This window comes from Falco naumanni, chromosome 12 (genome assembly GCF_017639655.2).
Source record: "Falco naumanni isolate bFalNau1 chromosome 12, bFalNau1.pat, whole genome shotgun sequence".
NCBI classification, from domain to species: Eukaryota; Metazoa; Chordata; class Aves; order Falconiformes; family Falconidae; genus Falco; species Falco naumanni.
Genome location: NC_054065.1, coordinates 30,344,005 through 30,358,489, shown reverse-complemented (window position 1 = coordinate 30,358,489; position 14,485 = coordinate 30,344,005). Strand labels below are relative to the sequence as shown.

General features: G+C 39.7%; 1 protein-coding gene across 1 annotated transcript; it reads right to left on the bottom strand.

The window, feature by feature from the left end:
- Positions 1–1,360: 1,360 nt before the first annotated feature.
- GTF2A1L (general transcription factor IIA subunit 1 like) lies at positions 1,361–14,181 on the bottom strand. The gene is made up of 9 exons (XM_040612126.1): positions 14,161–14,181; positions 12,071–12,172; positions 11,638–11,761; positions 9,914–9,969; positions 8,622–8,715; positions 6,775–7,376; positions 4,951–5,241; positions 4,114–4,203; positions 1,361–2,145 (listed from the first exon to the last, which is right to left on the bottom strand). The coding sequence occupies exons 1-9, from the start codon at positions 14,179–14,181 to the stop codon at positions 2,038–2,040; spliced, it is 1,488 nt and encodes a 495-aa protein (XP_040468060.1). The 3' UTR covers positions 1,361–2,037.
- Positions 14,182–14,485: the final 304 nt, after the last annotated feature.

Below are 14,485 nucleotides of genomic sequence, written 5' to 3'. Positions count from 1 at the left end.
GATAAAGCTAGAGGGAAAAGCTGCCCATCCTTAAAACGAGCTAAAAATTAGGTACTCTTTAGCCACTTCATTTTACAGTGACTACCAAAACCAAGTCCTGCTCTCAGAAGCAACATTCAGAGCCCCCATGGTGCTGAGCAAATGGTGCACTTACAGTCACGTCCCATGGATTCCTGCGCCACTCTGCTTCTGCTTCCAGTCTTGTCTGAAGCATCACTGTACTGCCCAAGCTGAAGATGGTCCCACAGTTCATAACGTACACATTTATGGAGCATGAACACCTCAGAGCCTGTGAGAAAGTGCTGAAATCTAAAGCCATCTATCATGTGGCAAAAGCTGCATTTCCTGTGCATTTCTGGGTCTGAAGTGTAGCACCAGTGCATCTACAAGTCAGCTGAATGAGGGAAAAGCAGCCATTACACTCTAGTATTTCTGAAGTGTAGCACCAGTGCATCTACAAGTCAGCTGAATGAGGGAAAAGCAGCCATTACACTCTAGTATTTTAACCTTTTCTGAATACACAATTCTTCACATCCCAGCAGCAGTATCTATAAAACACAAAAGAAATGCAACACTTGGGTCAGGCTGCCTAGTTCAGTGTCCTGTCTTTGATACTGATACATCAAAAAAGCATGCAAGAAACTCAGTAGTTGTTAAAAACCTGCCTCCTGAAGGAAGCACCTCTGTTTATGCCATCAGCACAAGGGTTTGTACCATTATGAACAAGGGTTAGGGTCGTGTGTGTGTGTGTCCCATTTCTTCCATATCTTCCTTCTCTCCAGCTCTCCCCTTCCTTTTCATTCTTTTCTCAAGGCCTCTGTGTCCTCCCAGAGAATAGAGATAACCAAAATGTTTCAAGATGTCTTCTTCCAGCAGACCTAAAAAGACCTAAAAGCCGCAGCCAGGAGGAAGGGGTGCCATATGCTTGCATGTAGCCCTGCCCTTGTGGCAGAATCCTCCCCCCACCCCCCTCCCCGTTCCAAGTCAGCCTGGCGGAGGCTTTACCATTTTGTTTCCAATGCTGCCCTCCAAGAACCAGGAGCTAGCCAGGGGGAAGCTGCAGCTCTGAAGGGTGAGGGCCCAGACCTTCTTTTTGACCTCTACTTCTAGAAGAAGAAACACAAAGCTAACTCTGAAGACTGCTGGGAATGCGGTTCTCATGGCAGGGTGAGCTACTGTCACATGCATGGCTTGCACACATTTCGCTAAGCAAAGTATATTTAGGGAACACAAAACCAACTCTGCTAGAAACATGTATGAGATGACATTTTATTATTATGCACAATTTGTATCATTCACAGCTTACTGGTCTGTAGTCCCAGAATGTAGTGGATATATAGAGAAACAAACTTGAATGACTCTGCATTGCCAGTGAAAATAAATCACATTTTAATGTTAAATCAGACTATTCATAGCATCTCAGCAGACATAGAGGGTATAGAATAAACAACAATAATTCTCACATATTGAGAGCTCAAGGGTCTTCCACCCACGTTTCCTGACTTACATCTAAAGTGCCTGCCTTTAAGCTGAAGTCAAAAAACCACAAAGCATCAACAAAAAGGGTGGAAGGAAAGGGAACAAAGTACACACCTGAGACAACCACAGGTTTCAGATTTGCACAGGTGTTGCTTTTTTTTTCTTTTTTTATACTCAGCAGCCTTTGACATAGTATCACCAACAACTGTTTCTTATTTCAAAAAGAGTAAAGAACCAACAGAACTGAAATTTACTTAAATATAGTCACTATTTCATTTTTTTCTTGAATTACTACAGATTCAACATTTCAGTCTTTAAAGCTATTCATTCCTATTACAAAGTAACTGGAAACATAACGAAATAATCAAAGAACAGCCAAGACAGCTAAGTAGCTAACAACACTGTTTTAGTCTGCATGTATTAACAACACTGATTTAGCATATTTTTATCACAGCTTTCTTGTTTTGTTTAATGGCAAAACAATAGAAAGTCTAGTAGTTTCACAGGAAGTTCATAAGGGAATAATGCCACAGTTAAAGTACATACTTCAGTGAGGTTTCACCACTCTGCATCTCCAATGGCTTTTGCAAAAACATGGTCTCTACCCTCAAAGGACATCACTCCATCTTTTAAATAGAACTTCCATTTGTTCTTACTTCGATGTATCTGATGAAAAAAAAAAATCAATTCCCCCCCAATATAATACATATTAGACAGCCATTAAAAAAAGTCTTTTTTAAGAACAACTTGTTTACAAGCCTTTTTTTTTATTTTAAAACCCCAGTAGCCCAAAACATGTGAAACACTGCCACTGAGCACACCACAAATATTCAGAGGCAGTAGATTTCAGTTGTTTATAATGAACTCCCCGCTCTCTCAAGGGAACAACCTCCTGAACTTTAGCACATGCACCCCTCTCAAAAAAAAAAACAAACAAAACAAAAACAAAAACATAAAAAACAAGTAGCTGTGTGTCATCTCAACACCAGCAGGAAAACAAGACTATAACACAGCAATTTCACAAGTGTACCAGTCCCAAAACATACTGCACCCTGCAAACTGGTATGGCTTAACTGAAACGCAGTGTTTCTTCTCCTGCGCACAGTGCAAAGCAACATTGTGTGCAGAGACATTAGGATAAGGCTAAAAGCAGGAAAACTTTGCTTTAAAATGCAAATAACACCATATAAAACAGTAAGAGAATGTGCATATTCTGTTTCTTTTTAAAGGCCTACAAAACTATCTATACCACAGAAAGTTTCTGTTTAATACTAAAAGAAGGAATTTTAAGTATCTCTAGAAAATTCCTTGGATTTTAAGCCTCAGTCTATTTTCAAGTCCAGAAAGAAAAAGGAGGGGAAAAACCAAAAGAAACAAGACAGTAATTTTGCTGACAGCATTCTTTTATAGATAACAGAGTAATTTAATAGGTAACTCTTTCCATCTACTTTCTACAAGGCCTATGTGTTTTACTAAATCTGTATAGGAAAGGGGAAGTCACCAACATCTTCCTCCAACTTCTGTACCTGTTCATTTCTAGCAACATCCGATTTTAAATTTCCTTGAAGACATCCTGAACTTTCTATTAGTTTTTTAAATTTCCAACCAATTTTTCTGCTTATTACAGACAAAACTTGCTGTAGATAACAATATCCACTACCCATAGCATCTGTAACAAACTGAGTTACAAAGCTTCAAAACTTTGTGTACATTTTCAATACAATACAGACACTATGGCTTAATTTCAGATGCATTTTCTACACACATCCCTATAACTACATTTTCCAAAATAACTACTTTCAGAAAAACCCATCTGTTAGGCTTTAGTAAAGACAATTTTCTTAGCACTTCACTGTTTCCTAAAACACAGACACCATTAAAGACAGGCCTAGTTGAACACGCATTAAAAAAAAAAATAAAAATCATCACTAGTCACTTTTGAAAGAAGCAAAGCCAAGGCACATTCTTAGGCAAACTATAGAGATATTTTTCTAGATTTGTTTCAAAATGAAATATGCAGTTTGTTTTGTCAACTTTTAAACTACTGGCATATAACCATCCAAAACTATACCAGGGCTAGAAGTACTTTGATCAAGAGTTCAAAACAAGGTTGAATTTTAAACATTAAAATGGAGAACAAAATGCCCCTTAACAACTTTTGTTTTTCAGACACGACAGAATTCTGACAAGAAAACCTCTCAGTAAGCACCTCAAAAGACAAAAAGTGAAGAATAAAGTACACACACTCCTCTTTCTGTTACCCATTTCAAAAGTCTTAATTCATGGCTGAAAACACATACATACATATATACATGGCGCTGTTGAAATTACTTAAAAGTTAAGTAATTATTAAAAAGTTGAAAGTTAAGCTTATGCAGCTTTCCAGATCTTAATTTGCCAAGATTTGGACCCCTTTTCTTTACCTTTAATAGGTCATTAAAAAACCGTTGATTATCCTCATTTCAGAAAGCAGCAGGTAAGTCTTCAGACTATTGTCAGCTGAAGATGTAATTTAAACACAATTATTACAGTATTAGATTTTCTTTAAAAGGCGCTGGTAGTAAACCAGACATGGATTTGCTGAAGATATTACTTAGAATGATTAAGAAACAAAGATAAAACTATATACTGTACCTTGTCATACTGACAAACTATCACATTGTCAGTGTCAAACAAGTCTGGAATGTCCTGTTCACTGACATCATCACCAGAATTTAAAGGGTCCTAGAGATTAAAATTTTATTTTATACATTCTTTCAGAATAGCATTGAATATACTTGACATTAAACATAACAAGAACAATAAAAGGTTAGCATTGCAAAAATCACGACCCAGAGGCTATTAAGACCATGTTGCAAAAAGCTCATTTATAAGCAGCTTTACATGCATACATTCTCAGCGACAACACCACCCTGAACAAAAACACGGGTCAAAAAGCAAGCCTGCTAACTGGCAAAGCTGACCCATGTAAATAGAACACTAATCAACTGGTATTTATTTGAAGCCCAGATGCCACAAGTTGATTCTCTTGTGAATTTCTAGGATACAAAATTGCATCTTTAAGAAAAGCCTTTTCCTAGCAAACATGTACTTGTATCACATTGTTCCCTTCTCTGTCTAATCCCGTGTCCTTCAGAAGGCAAAGAAACATAGATTTGTATCCCAATCTTACTTAAATAAAAAGCGGTACTTTATCCCACTGAGGCCAAGGTTCTACCCTATAACTTTAATTAAGTCTTTTAATTAATCCAATAAAAATGACTTCTCAACATCTCTTTCATTTGTCCATGCTTCTCAAAATGAGCTCTCAAGTGACTTCTGAGCAGTACCCACGTGTCTCAAGAGGTACGTAACTGAACTATACATTCTCTGCATTAAACTTAACCAGGAATTGTTCTGGATGCAACAATTCCAACAGTAAAGACAGATATACTACTGTAATGTGCTTCAAAAAGCTTAAAAGTAAATTACCTCCTCAACGATATCTGTTTGGGCCTCTTCATTATCACCACCACTGCTGCTAGACTCTGTGTTTGAAACACTGTCATACTCTTCATCATCATCTTCCTCATCATCCAGAGCTTTTAGATCCTCTGATTCAATAATGCCAATGAATTCATTCTCTTCCCTATCTTTTGTATATGGTATTTCTTCCTTGGGAGAAACATCACCAGTACCATCTAGCTGAATTATGCCTCCAATGTCACTGCAGATATCCTTCTCTGATCGTAAATTAGATTCCATCTGCTCAGTAGGTTCCATCTGACAGGAATAAAAGAGACCAGAGACAGCTTGTGAATTAACGCCATACAGCTTTCACTGTTCAGTACAAAGCCTGATACTTTTGTTTAATAAAACAACACGATTGGGGCACTAAAATGAGAATTTCAAGTCCTGGCCTACTTGGAAACTCTGAGTACATTTGCAAACCTTGTTCTTATACCTAATCTTAAATGGATTCTATGCCACATATTCCTCAACAATATAGCAAGACATTTTCTTAGACCCTTCTTTAAACACTATGGTAATCAAACAACTTTTTTAAGACAACAATGACCAACCAGGCCTTTAGAATTCCTATTGCAAATACAGCTCCAAAAACAAAACAAGGGGAAAAAAATAAAAAAAAGGAAACAAGCTACTCACCCATCCCCCAAAATAGCCTTTTTCCTTTTTGAAATAAAAATCAAGATGAACTCATTCTCTCCCTCAACTCAAAGTGCTTTGTTTAAATAAGATATAAAAAGCTGAGACAGTAAATATTTCAGTACCTCAAGTTACTGTTCATAAAAGTGCTAGAATTCCTAAACAGAGCATTCACAGGAGCATAAAAGTCCTTTAAGCTTTCAGCCATCTTTAGCTTCTCATTAAATCTTTACTGTAGCATCCAATTCACATCCACATACACTTTCTAGTTCAAGAAAATAACACTTTGTTTTGACCTTCTATTCTTACTGCAGTTATCATCACCCTGCCATCAAAGTTCAGACAAGCACCATAACATGCTTTCTATTTACAGTCATTTGTCATTACTGTCATTAAATTTGCATTTAATAAATTTGCCTCAATCACATATAAGCACTACAACTCAAAGTCAGCAAACCAGCCTGAACTTAAAACATCTGTAAATAATTTCTAGAACAAAAAGTAGATGAGGTCAGGAAAGTGGCCTGTTAATTAAAATCATTCAAGTTTTCCACACAGCTCTAGCTAAATTCTAGTTTGTTCAGAACTTTTTCCCAAGGAAATGCATTTCCTTCCAGCAGATTTTCACTTATCAAATGCAACTCTTCATACTCAACATGCATTCTCAATGAAAGTTAAATGCTCTTCACACATTTAACATTACAAATTTAAACTAATCCCAGCTGACACTGCAAGAGAAATTTGCCCACAACTGGCCAGTATCCAAACGCAGATTCAGCATCAGAATGACACAAAGTTCTCAAAGGGTCATTTCCATCTGATCAGTCACAAAAAAAACCCTATCCCTCAAAACAGTTAATAAGTCTAAGAATATAACATATCTACCCATTACACTTTCAGCATTTTTTAGATTGACATCCTCCTCAATGCCAGTATTTTAGCAATACTTGTGACAAATTCTTCATGTAAAAATAAGTAATCAGCTACTGCTACTCAAAAGAAGCTCAAGAATGAACTTCAAAATGGTGTTAGTTTTTATTATTATAATTTAGAGGTGCTACTTACAAGTGTGTTTGATCACATCTCCTACGATACTTCTACCAACCATCTCCAATGTATTTTCACCAGCTGAGAAATAAAAGGCCTTACCTTGTCAGAGGAAGCAATGATGTCATGGTCTTTCAGAACAGCACTATCGTCCAAACTTTTGCCTGTGATAATCAGGTCAATGATATCATCAGACACCTGCTGTTGCACCAGCTCCTGAGACTCAATGTCTAACTGCCCCTCCACATCCAGCAGAACACTGCTTGAGTTGTTTGCCAAGGATTCAGCGGGAAAAAAACCTTCAGATGATTCTGGCATAAACACAGCTGTGTGAAGACTGCCATACTGGGATTTTTCTGTTGAGTCTGCACTTTGATTCAGCACTGCATTAGTTACAAGTTGCTGCTGATTCACAGAAGGCTGCTGGACCAATGTAGTACTGGCAGAGTTCTCCAGGTGGTTTTTCTCCATGGCATTTGGTTGAAATACCATGGTCTGTTGGATAGCAGTCTCCTGGGGTTGCAAAGTCTCAGCATCTGCCTGGGCAGAGGATGCATTCACCTGAGCAACACTGGCAATGTTGGCTTGCAGAACTGAAGGTTGCCCAGGGGGCTGCAATACCTGCTGAACAGGATGGTGTAGAACACTTGCATCTCCTGCAGCCTGTGTAACCACAACAGGCAGATTTACCTTATACAGTTGCCCTGCAAAGACAAGAGTTAAATTCTGCTTCAGCAGGTTAAACTACAGGTTCATCCAGGCCACTGTCCTGTTACCACCAATAACCAACAGCAAACACCCAGGTAAACTATGAGAAACAAGATGTTCACAAAGAAATACTTCACCCAAGCACAACTTCAGCCTTTGAAACTTCAGTGTTCAGAGGCTTTTTGAGTCAGAGCTCCCATCCAGACCATCATGTCTAATATCCCTTTCTGGTTTTGTCCCCCACAGTACCCTGTAGCAGTTAGTTCAGTAAATTACATACTGGATTTAAAAAACAAAATCCTGTTTTGAATTTACTTCTATGCAATTTCAGAAACTAAGGAATACAAGATGAAACAGTAAACTATTCCATGTCTACAGGGACAGTTCACTCTTAAGGACCTTTAGGTATCCCCTCCTTCTAAAAAGAGCTGCCTAGTTTAGTTTAAAAAAAAATAAAAAAAAAATCCTAGTTTATTTAGCCTTTCTTTGTACAAAAACCATTCCAAATACTGAATCCTTAAAGTTATTATTAGTGCTAGAGTTAAGATGCTAAAGCCAAGTTGCCAATTTCATTTAATTATTCTTTTCCCCAAGCACATTCTTACACACCCACAGTCACTGACACAAGCCTATATGTCTCAAAACCTTAGGAATTATATCTGAAATAGATATCTAGTGACACTAGTTCTCAAAGAACAGCTGTTTGAGGAGTCAGTCTGTGACTGAAATAAACCTTCCAGTTACCACATCCTAAGCAGTACAAGCACATTTTTGTACAGGCAGTTTTATCAGCAAAAGAGTGTGAGCAAAAAGGTTAATGGATGGTTGTATTTTATTTGAATTAAAAAAAAAAAAAAAATCAACTTGATTCTGAAGTACCAGACTGTCTTTACCTTTTTAAAACATGAAGATTGCCCTTTATATAAGAGGAGGAAATCCTTTGTCAGTCCAGACACAGGTAACACATTTGTAAGCAGTTGTAAAACAAAAAAATGGCATCACCTGGCAGCCCACCTTAACTGATCTTGCAAGTGTACACAACTGACACATTAACTAATCAATGTAATTACTTCTCCCATGCAACGATTACAAACACAAACTACAAAGGAAGAGGGCAACTGGCTTGACACACCTACACTTTTAACTTCACATTTGTTTTATCTGCTGTACTTGGGACCATCTTTCAATATCCACATCCAGTCAATGCACTGTAACATTTTACATCCCCTCTTCAATCTTACCAGATGCTGTCTGTAGCGTCACTCCAGCTGGTACATGTATAGGATAAGCAATGCCCGAAGGGAGAGTAAGAGTTGCACCCACTTGTGAAGCACTCTAGATAAACAAGAGCTTTATTAAGAAGTAGTGCATACTTTATCTCCTAGGGCCCTAAATGTCACACATAACATCTTCAGATGAAACACCAATGAGGGCTTCTTGTGATCATCTTTACTGAAGAGTTGCTTCAGACTTTTCAGATTTAGAAAGATAAAGAGTATTGTGTATTGACAGGATAATGACTTGCCCTAAGGTTTCCTATTTTCCAGTTATCACATTCCCTTTTTGTTAACAGAACACTTTCCTGTATGCCCTCAAAGTACACACCATCCAGAAAGTTGTTTTTCCACTCAGAACCACTTTTACCTGAGCTTATGCATACTCCACACTGCATAGACTCCTTGCCTAGGCCTACGAAGTCACTTTGCATTCTCTTTTTCTCCTGGAAACCAAACAGCTGGATATACGGCTCCCTTTCAAACTAGCTGTTCTGGGGAAATTTAGTTTTTAGATCAGGTAACTTGGATGTTACACAAACATCTTCCCAATATCATATTTCAGCTTGGGAAACTAGTTAGCTTGAAGCTCAGGAGGCACTCAATAACTTCAAGCACTGACAATTAATAGCTCCTCCCCAAACAAATCTTGCCATGCCCAGAGTTCAAAACCTGTCAACTCTATAAGCCTCTCATTTTCTTCTGGATGATTTCTATCCCTTGCACATAATGCTGCTCCCAGATTCAGTAACGCTAGCATTTCCCAGCGGTGCTTTATTTTAAAACTCAGTAAGAAAAATTTTTTTAAAAAAAATATATCTGTAGATGTGCATTTCCACTATACATCTATTGGCTAAATACATGCAGCCATGGCTTCCAACACACTTCCGGATGCATTGCTTGCAAAACCAACTGGCAGATCCTCATCCTTTTTCACTGCTCATATAGAAGCAGCAGAGTTACAGCTCTCCCTCTACAGACTCTTAATTTTTTTATTGTTTTCAATAAAAATAAAAAAGGGCTAGAAATAACAGCACTGTTTCTTCATCTGTTGATTCTCCCTCAGCAGGACTCCTGCTCCCTTGCCTACTATGCCATATTGGACACATGAAACTGTCATGAGAAATGCTGTCCTAAAGCATCTATACATGGAAAATATTTCATACTTGCCTCCCCTCAAGCCTATTAACAACTGACAAACAATCACTTAGAATTCAGAATACTCAAAATTTAAATAAAATGTCACTATAGTTACATACCAGGTCTGCTGCTGTGAACTGCTGGAAACCTCTGCCAGCTGGGATGACTAGAGAAGCTATACAGGAGGGGAAAAAAAAACAGCACCTCACAAAAACATTAATTTCTTGGACACAGTTGATCTTTCAGTTATTTACAGCAAGCACAACTGAAACTAAAGCAATCTAACTTCAGTTCATACTCTCAAGATCAAGAGAGCACATCCAGATAAGGCTCTTAAATACACTTCCTTTTATGCTGCTTGAAGCTTATGCTGTACTCAGGGGGAAGAGGTTATACCCCAAATTTATAAAACTTAATTTTGCTAGAAGCTGGTCTTAGTGATTTCTGGGGTTTTTTTGTTCTACAAATATTACTGTTTAACTGTTTGATATGTTTAAGTTGCACTGTAAAAATTAAGCAGGCTATTTCTATTTATTACATCAGCTAGAAGGACAGATGTGCAATGCTACCATTTTAACATGACCAAGAACATGTATGTAAAACATATTATCGTGTCAACATGCAGAAAATGTGCAAGTATTTTTCTGCACCAGAGTAAATCCCGTGGTGCTAATACTAAGAACAGTACGGTGGGATTTTCAAAAGCACTCAATACTGACTGGAATGGGAGAAGATAAGCAAAGGGAAAACTTCCCCAGGCTTCAAGAAGCAAACCATTTAGGTAGCCCAATTACTTTGAAAATCTCTAGCATATAGGACAATTCAAATCCCATTTAAGGAAAAGAAAAAATTCACTGGTTTCACCAGATTGTTTTGGCTTAGTATTGCCCTTCCAAAACTTTGGGAGCAACAAGGTAAAGCTCATTAAATATAAAGCTTCTAACAGCAAACAAACACAAATGTATATTCCCTGTAACCACAGGGAATAAATAAGAACCTGTCTCCAAAACCAGTCCACTCAACTTTTGTTTTGGAAAAACAAAAACAAACAAGCAAACAAAAAAAAAACCAAAAAAAACAAACACAAAAAAGCCTCACAGACTGAAGAGTGCCTACCCAACCCTGAAGTGTACCATGATGCAGATTTTCATTAAATCATCTCGTATGTTTTTTTTGTCCTTTATGGGGAAAAGTCCTAATGGCCTCTCATACTGGGAGAAGTCTCAGCTAAGCATTACACTCTACCATAACATTACCACAATGGTCAGCTGGACTTAACTGAGCAGAATAGGTCGTGATGTCAGAGGCTGTGTGAAAGTCAAGTACTTCTCTGCAACAGGAATACTGCTTTTAATAGAACCAACTGAAAGACTACCCTCCTACTCTTCAGTTTAAGAAAGGGATTACATTTTAACAAATGCAGAACCAAATTAAACTCCAACACAACAGCAGAGCTGCATGGCACAACCATGCCATATAACCTCTGCACACATCATGCCACACATTAAAAGGGGAAGTGAAAGCTTAACCTTACTGGTAAATTTGCAGCTGAAGCGCTACGCTTCTGGACTGCAGACAAGAAGACTAAAATTGTCTTCGTGTTTTGCTACTGGAATTAAGCAGCAGATCAAGAGCACATGCACATAATTGCATTATTTTATCAAAGTTTATTTCGTCCTTTATTGGTCAAATTTTGTTTTCAAATCATTACTGGTCCCCATCAGGCTAGATATATACATAAGCATCACAAACCAAGATTACTGCAGCACCTTCAAGTCTTCCAAGAAGATTCCTGAATCACTGAGCTATTCTTAAATTGCATCTGTTGTGTTCAACATCTAACCTGCTGAAGCCTGCAGAACATGGTGAAAACTGTGCGGTAGTTGCAGGGCAAACTGTGCAGAATGATGGCTATGTCTGAAGAAGCCTTCTGTTGCTTTAGACTGCATCACCTTTATTTCCCAAAGCTGCAGAAAGATTATTATTATTAAGGTCAACAATATCAGCTTTAAAAAACAAGCCACATCTAAAATGATAATCAGGTATCCCTAGTTTTTGCAAGAGTAAATTGACTGATTCTATCCAATAAACATGATAACAATCACTACTGAATTTCAGCTTCCAGCAGCCCAACACATCATTTACAGGATATTTGAAACTATAACTTAGGGCAAAAGTTTGCTTGTTTGGGAGGGCAAAGAAACAGACAGGTACATTGTGTCAAAAGAAAAAAAAACATAATACAACTTCTATTGATGCAGGGGAACCCAACAAACCTGCTTCAAGTCTTTCAGAACCTGCTCCTCTAAACCCTCTTCTGCAAAGAGTTCCCGCACACCTTCAATCACATCTTCAATAACAGACTTGTATAATTTATGCTACATTAAAAAAAATAAAATTTTCAAAGTCAGGATGAAGATTAAGTCATTTGAAATGACAGCACAAAGCCTAACCTCACTGCATAAACTACTGTTACAAGATGAACAGCATGCACAGATCAGTGTAATAAACCGAATACTCTGTCAAGTGCAAAGACTTGCAAGTCCACTCATTCTTTTAAATCTGACATCCCTGGAAAAATACAGAATTCAAGCCTGGAATTATTGGTTTCTGCAGACTACAGAAATGCTTAAGAAAATCCTAGATATATTACAAAAACAACTGCTGTGCTGCATTTTCAAACAAGTATGTCTAAAACATCAGTTTAAAACCACTTAGTATCATTCTAGCGTCATTGCCCCTAACTTGAAGGCCAACCAACAATAAAAGCTACTAAAAATGAGAGGGTGCCAATTCTATCAGAAGCATAATGTAAGTAACCTGCAAGTAACCTCTGTAAGTAACAGATTTAATTTTTTCTTTGTGATAATCATCTGATGCTGTAGAGTAGTTTAGCCATGGAAATTTAACACTACAGGTACCAACACATATCATTCATCTTATAACAGGACTCCAACACAACACTTTATTCCTTCTTCTGCCCATATTCGTGATTAAATCCTAATCCTCCAGTCAGACCTGGACAACAGACATACGAGCTTCAAGATACATTCACTCTGACGCAAATGTAAGATAGCAAGATTTTAGCAATTTAAAGTCAATTAATCTTGACTATCATTACCACCAGAATAGCCTACACAAGGTGAAAGATGAAGCTGAGATTTTTAGGAAACCATAGAAGTTAAGATTCCAGGATAGTAATTTACGTTTTTTCTAACTCAACATCAAACTAATGTTTTACTGCTCTAAAGTTGTTGTAAACTGCAGACAATATAAAAAAGCCTAGAAGTTATTAAGAAGTAACAAGTTACATTTTTTGCAAAAAGCTATCAGCACAACATAGCACTACTTTGAAATAACCGCACTCATTTATGATTTCTCACAGGAGGTTCGAGATCTCAAAAAATTACCCTACCACACTTCAGAACACTAAGAAGACAAGGAAAAAAAAAATTTACTCTTGTACCATTACACTAAAGGATGCTGACTAGCCCATACGTCAAATGCTTTGCCTTCATTGTTAATCCAGAAGAGAAACTGAATTTAAATCTTTCAACAGGCCTATTCCTCTCCCCAGGATTGCCAAGCTACAAGAAGCACAAATATTTATTATCCTATATAAAAACTGTACACAGCAACTGTAAAATCCCACTACACGCTCCCAAATTAGAGGGGAATGGTTACAGTTCTGAGACGCCCACACTCCGGTTTTATCCCTTTAACACACAGGCCCCTTTGCCATGAACCAGACTATCCCATCGGAATTTTTTTTTCCTTTGCAGGCAGTGGGGAGGGGGTCAGCAATGCCCCAGTCCAGGGTAGGCAGCGGGGAGGGGGTCAGCAATGCCCCAGTCCAGGGTAGGCAGCGGGGAGGGGGTCAGCAATGCCCCAGTCCAGGGTACCACAAGGCCCAAAGCGCAGCCCGAGGCCTCTCCGCGTTCACCTGGCGGCCTGAGGGGGCAGGTCAGGCCGGGCCCGGCAGCAGGGCGGCCCGGGGCCGCCACACTGCCCCACCGCCAGGCCCACACAGCCTCCCTGCCCCCCGGAGCTCCCCAGGGGCTCACGCCAGGCCCTCACGCCAGGCCCTGCCGCAATCCTGTTACCCACAAGGGGCTTTTGCTTAACAAACCCGCCAAAAATAGTGGCTTTAAAGCAACTCCTGTGCTGCCCGCTGCAGGGAACGGCCAGCGAGCGCTCCTCCCCGGCCCCCACGGGGCGGCACTGCCTGAGGCGATGGCGACTAGACCCGGCCCGGGCACATCCAGTCCATCCCGTCCCTCCCCTCCCTGCGTCTCGCCGGCGCGGGGAGAGGGGTAGGGTGAGGATGGGGCCGGGGACGCGGCCCAGGCTCGCCGCCGCCCCTCACCACAGGGCTCCCGTGAGCCATGGCGGCGCCCGCCACCAGCCCGCCCTCCTGCCTTAAGGCGCCGTTGCCATGGGGACGCGGCCGGCGCGCGGCGGCCCCGCCCGAGCGGGCGCCATGTTTGCCTGCGTGCGCAGGGCCCGGTGCCGCGGCTGGGGCGGGGGGTGAACCCGGCGGGTGCTCCCGGCTGCTCAGGGGCCCGGTTTGCGGCGGGGGCCTGAAGCTTCAGCTTGTGAGAGGGGAGGGAGAGGCGGCTGTGTGTGGAGATCTGCTCACAGTGCAAAAATACACCTAGGAAAGCTGGCAACAAAAGCATGTTATTTTGCTC

Coding starts and splice junctions, on each gene's coding strand:
- GTF2A1L (XM_040612126.1), bottom strand. CDS start 14,181: ATGGCTCACGGGAGCCCTGTG. Junction 11,762..12,070: donor TTCTGAAAGACTTGAAGCAG/GTTTGTTGGGTT, acceptor ATCTTTCTGCAG/CTTTGGGAAATAAAGGTGAT. Junction 4,204..4,950: donor AAACAGATATCGTTGAGGAG/GTAATTTACTTT, acceptor TTTAATCTCTAG/GACCCTTTAAATTCTGGTGA.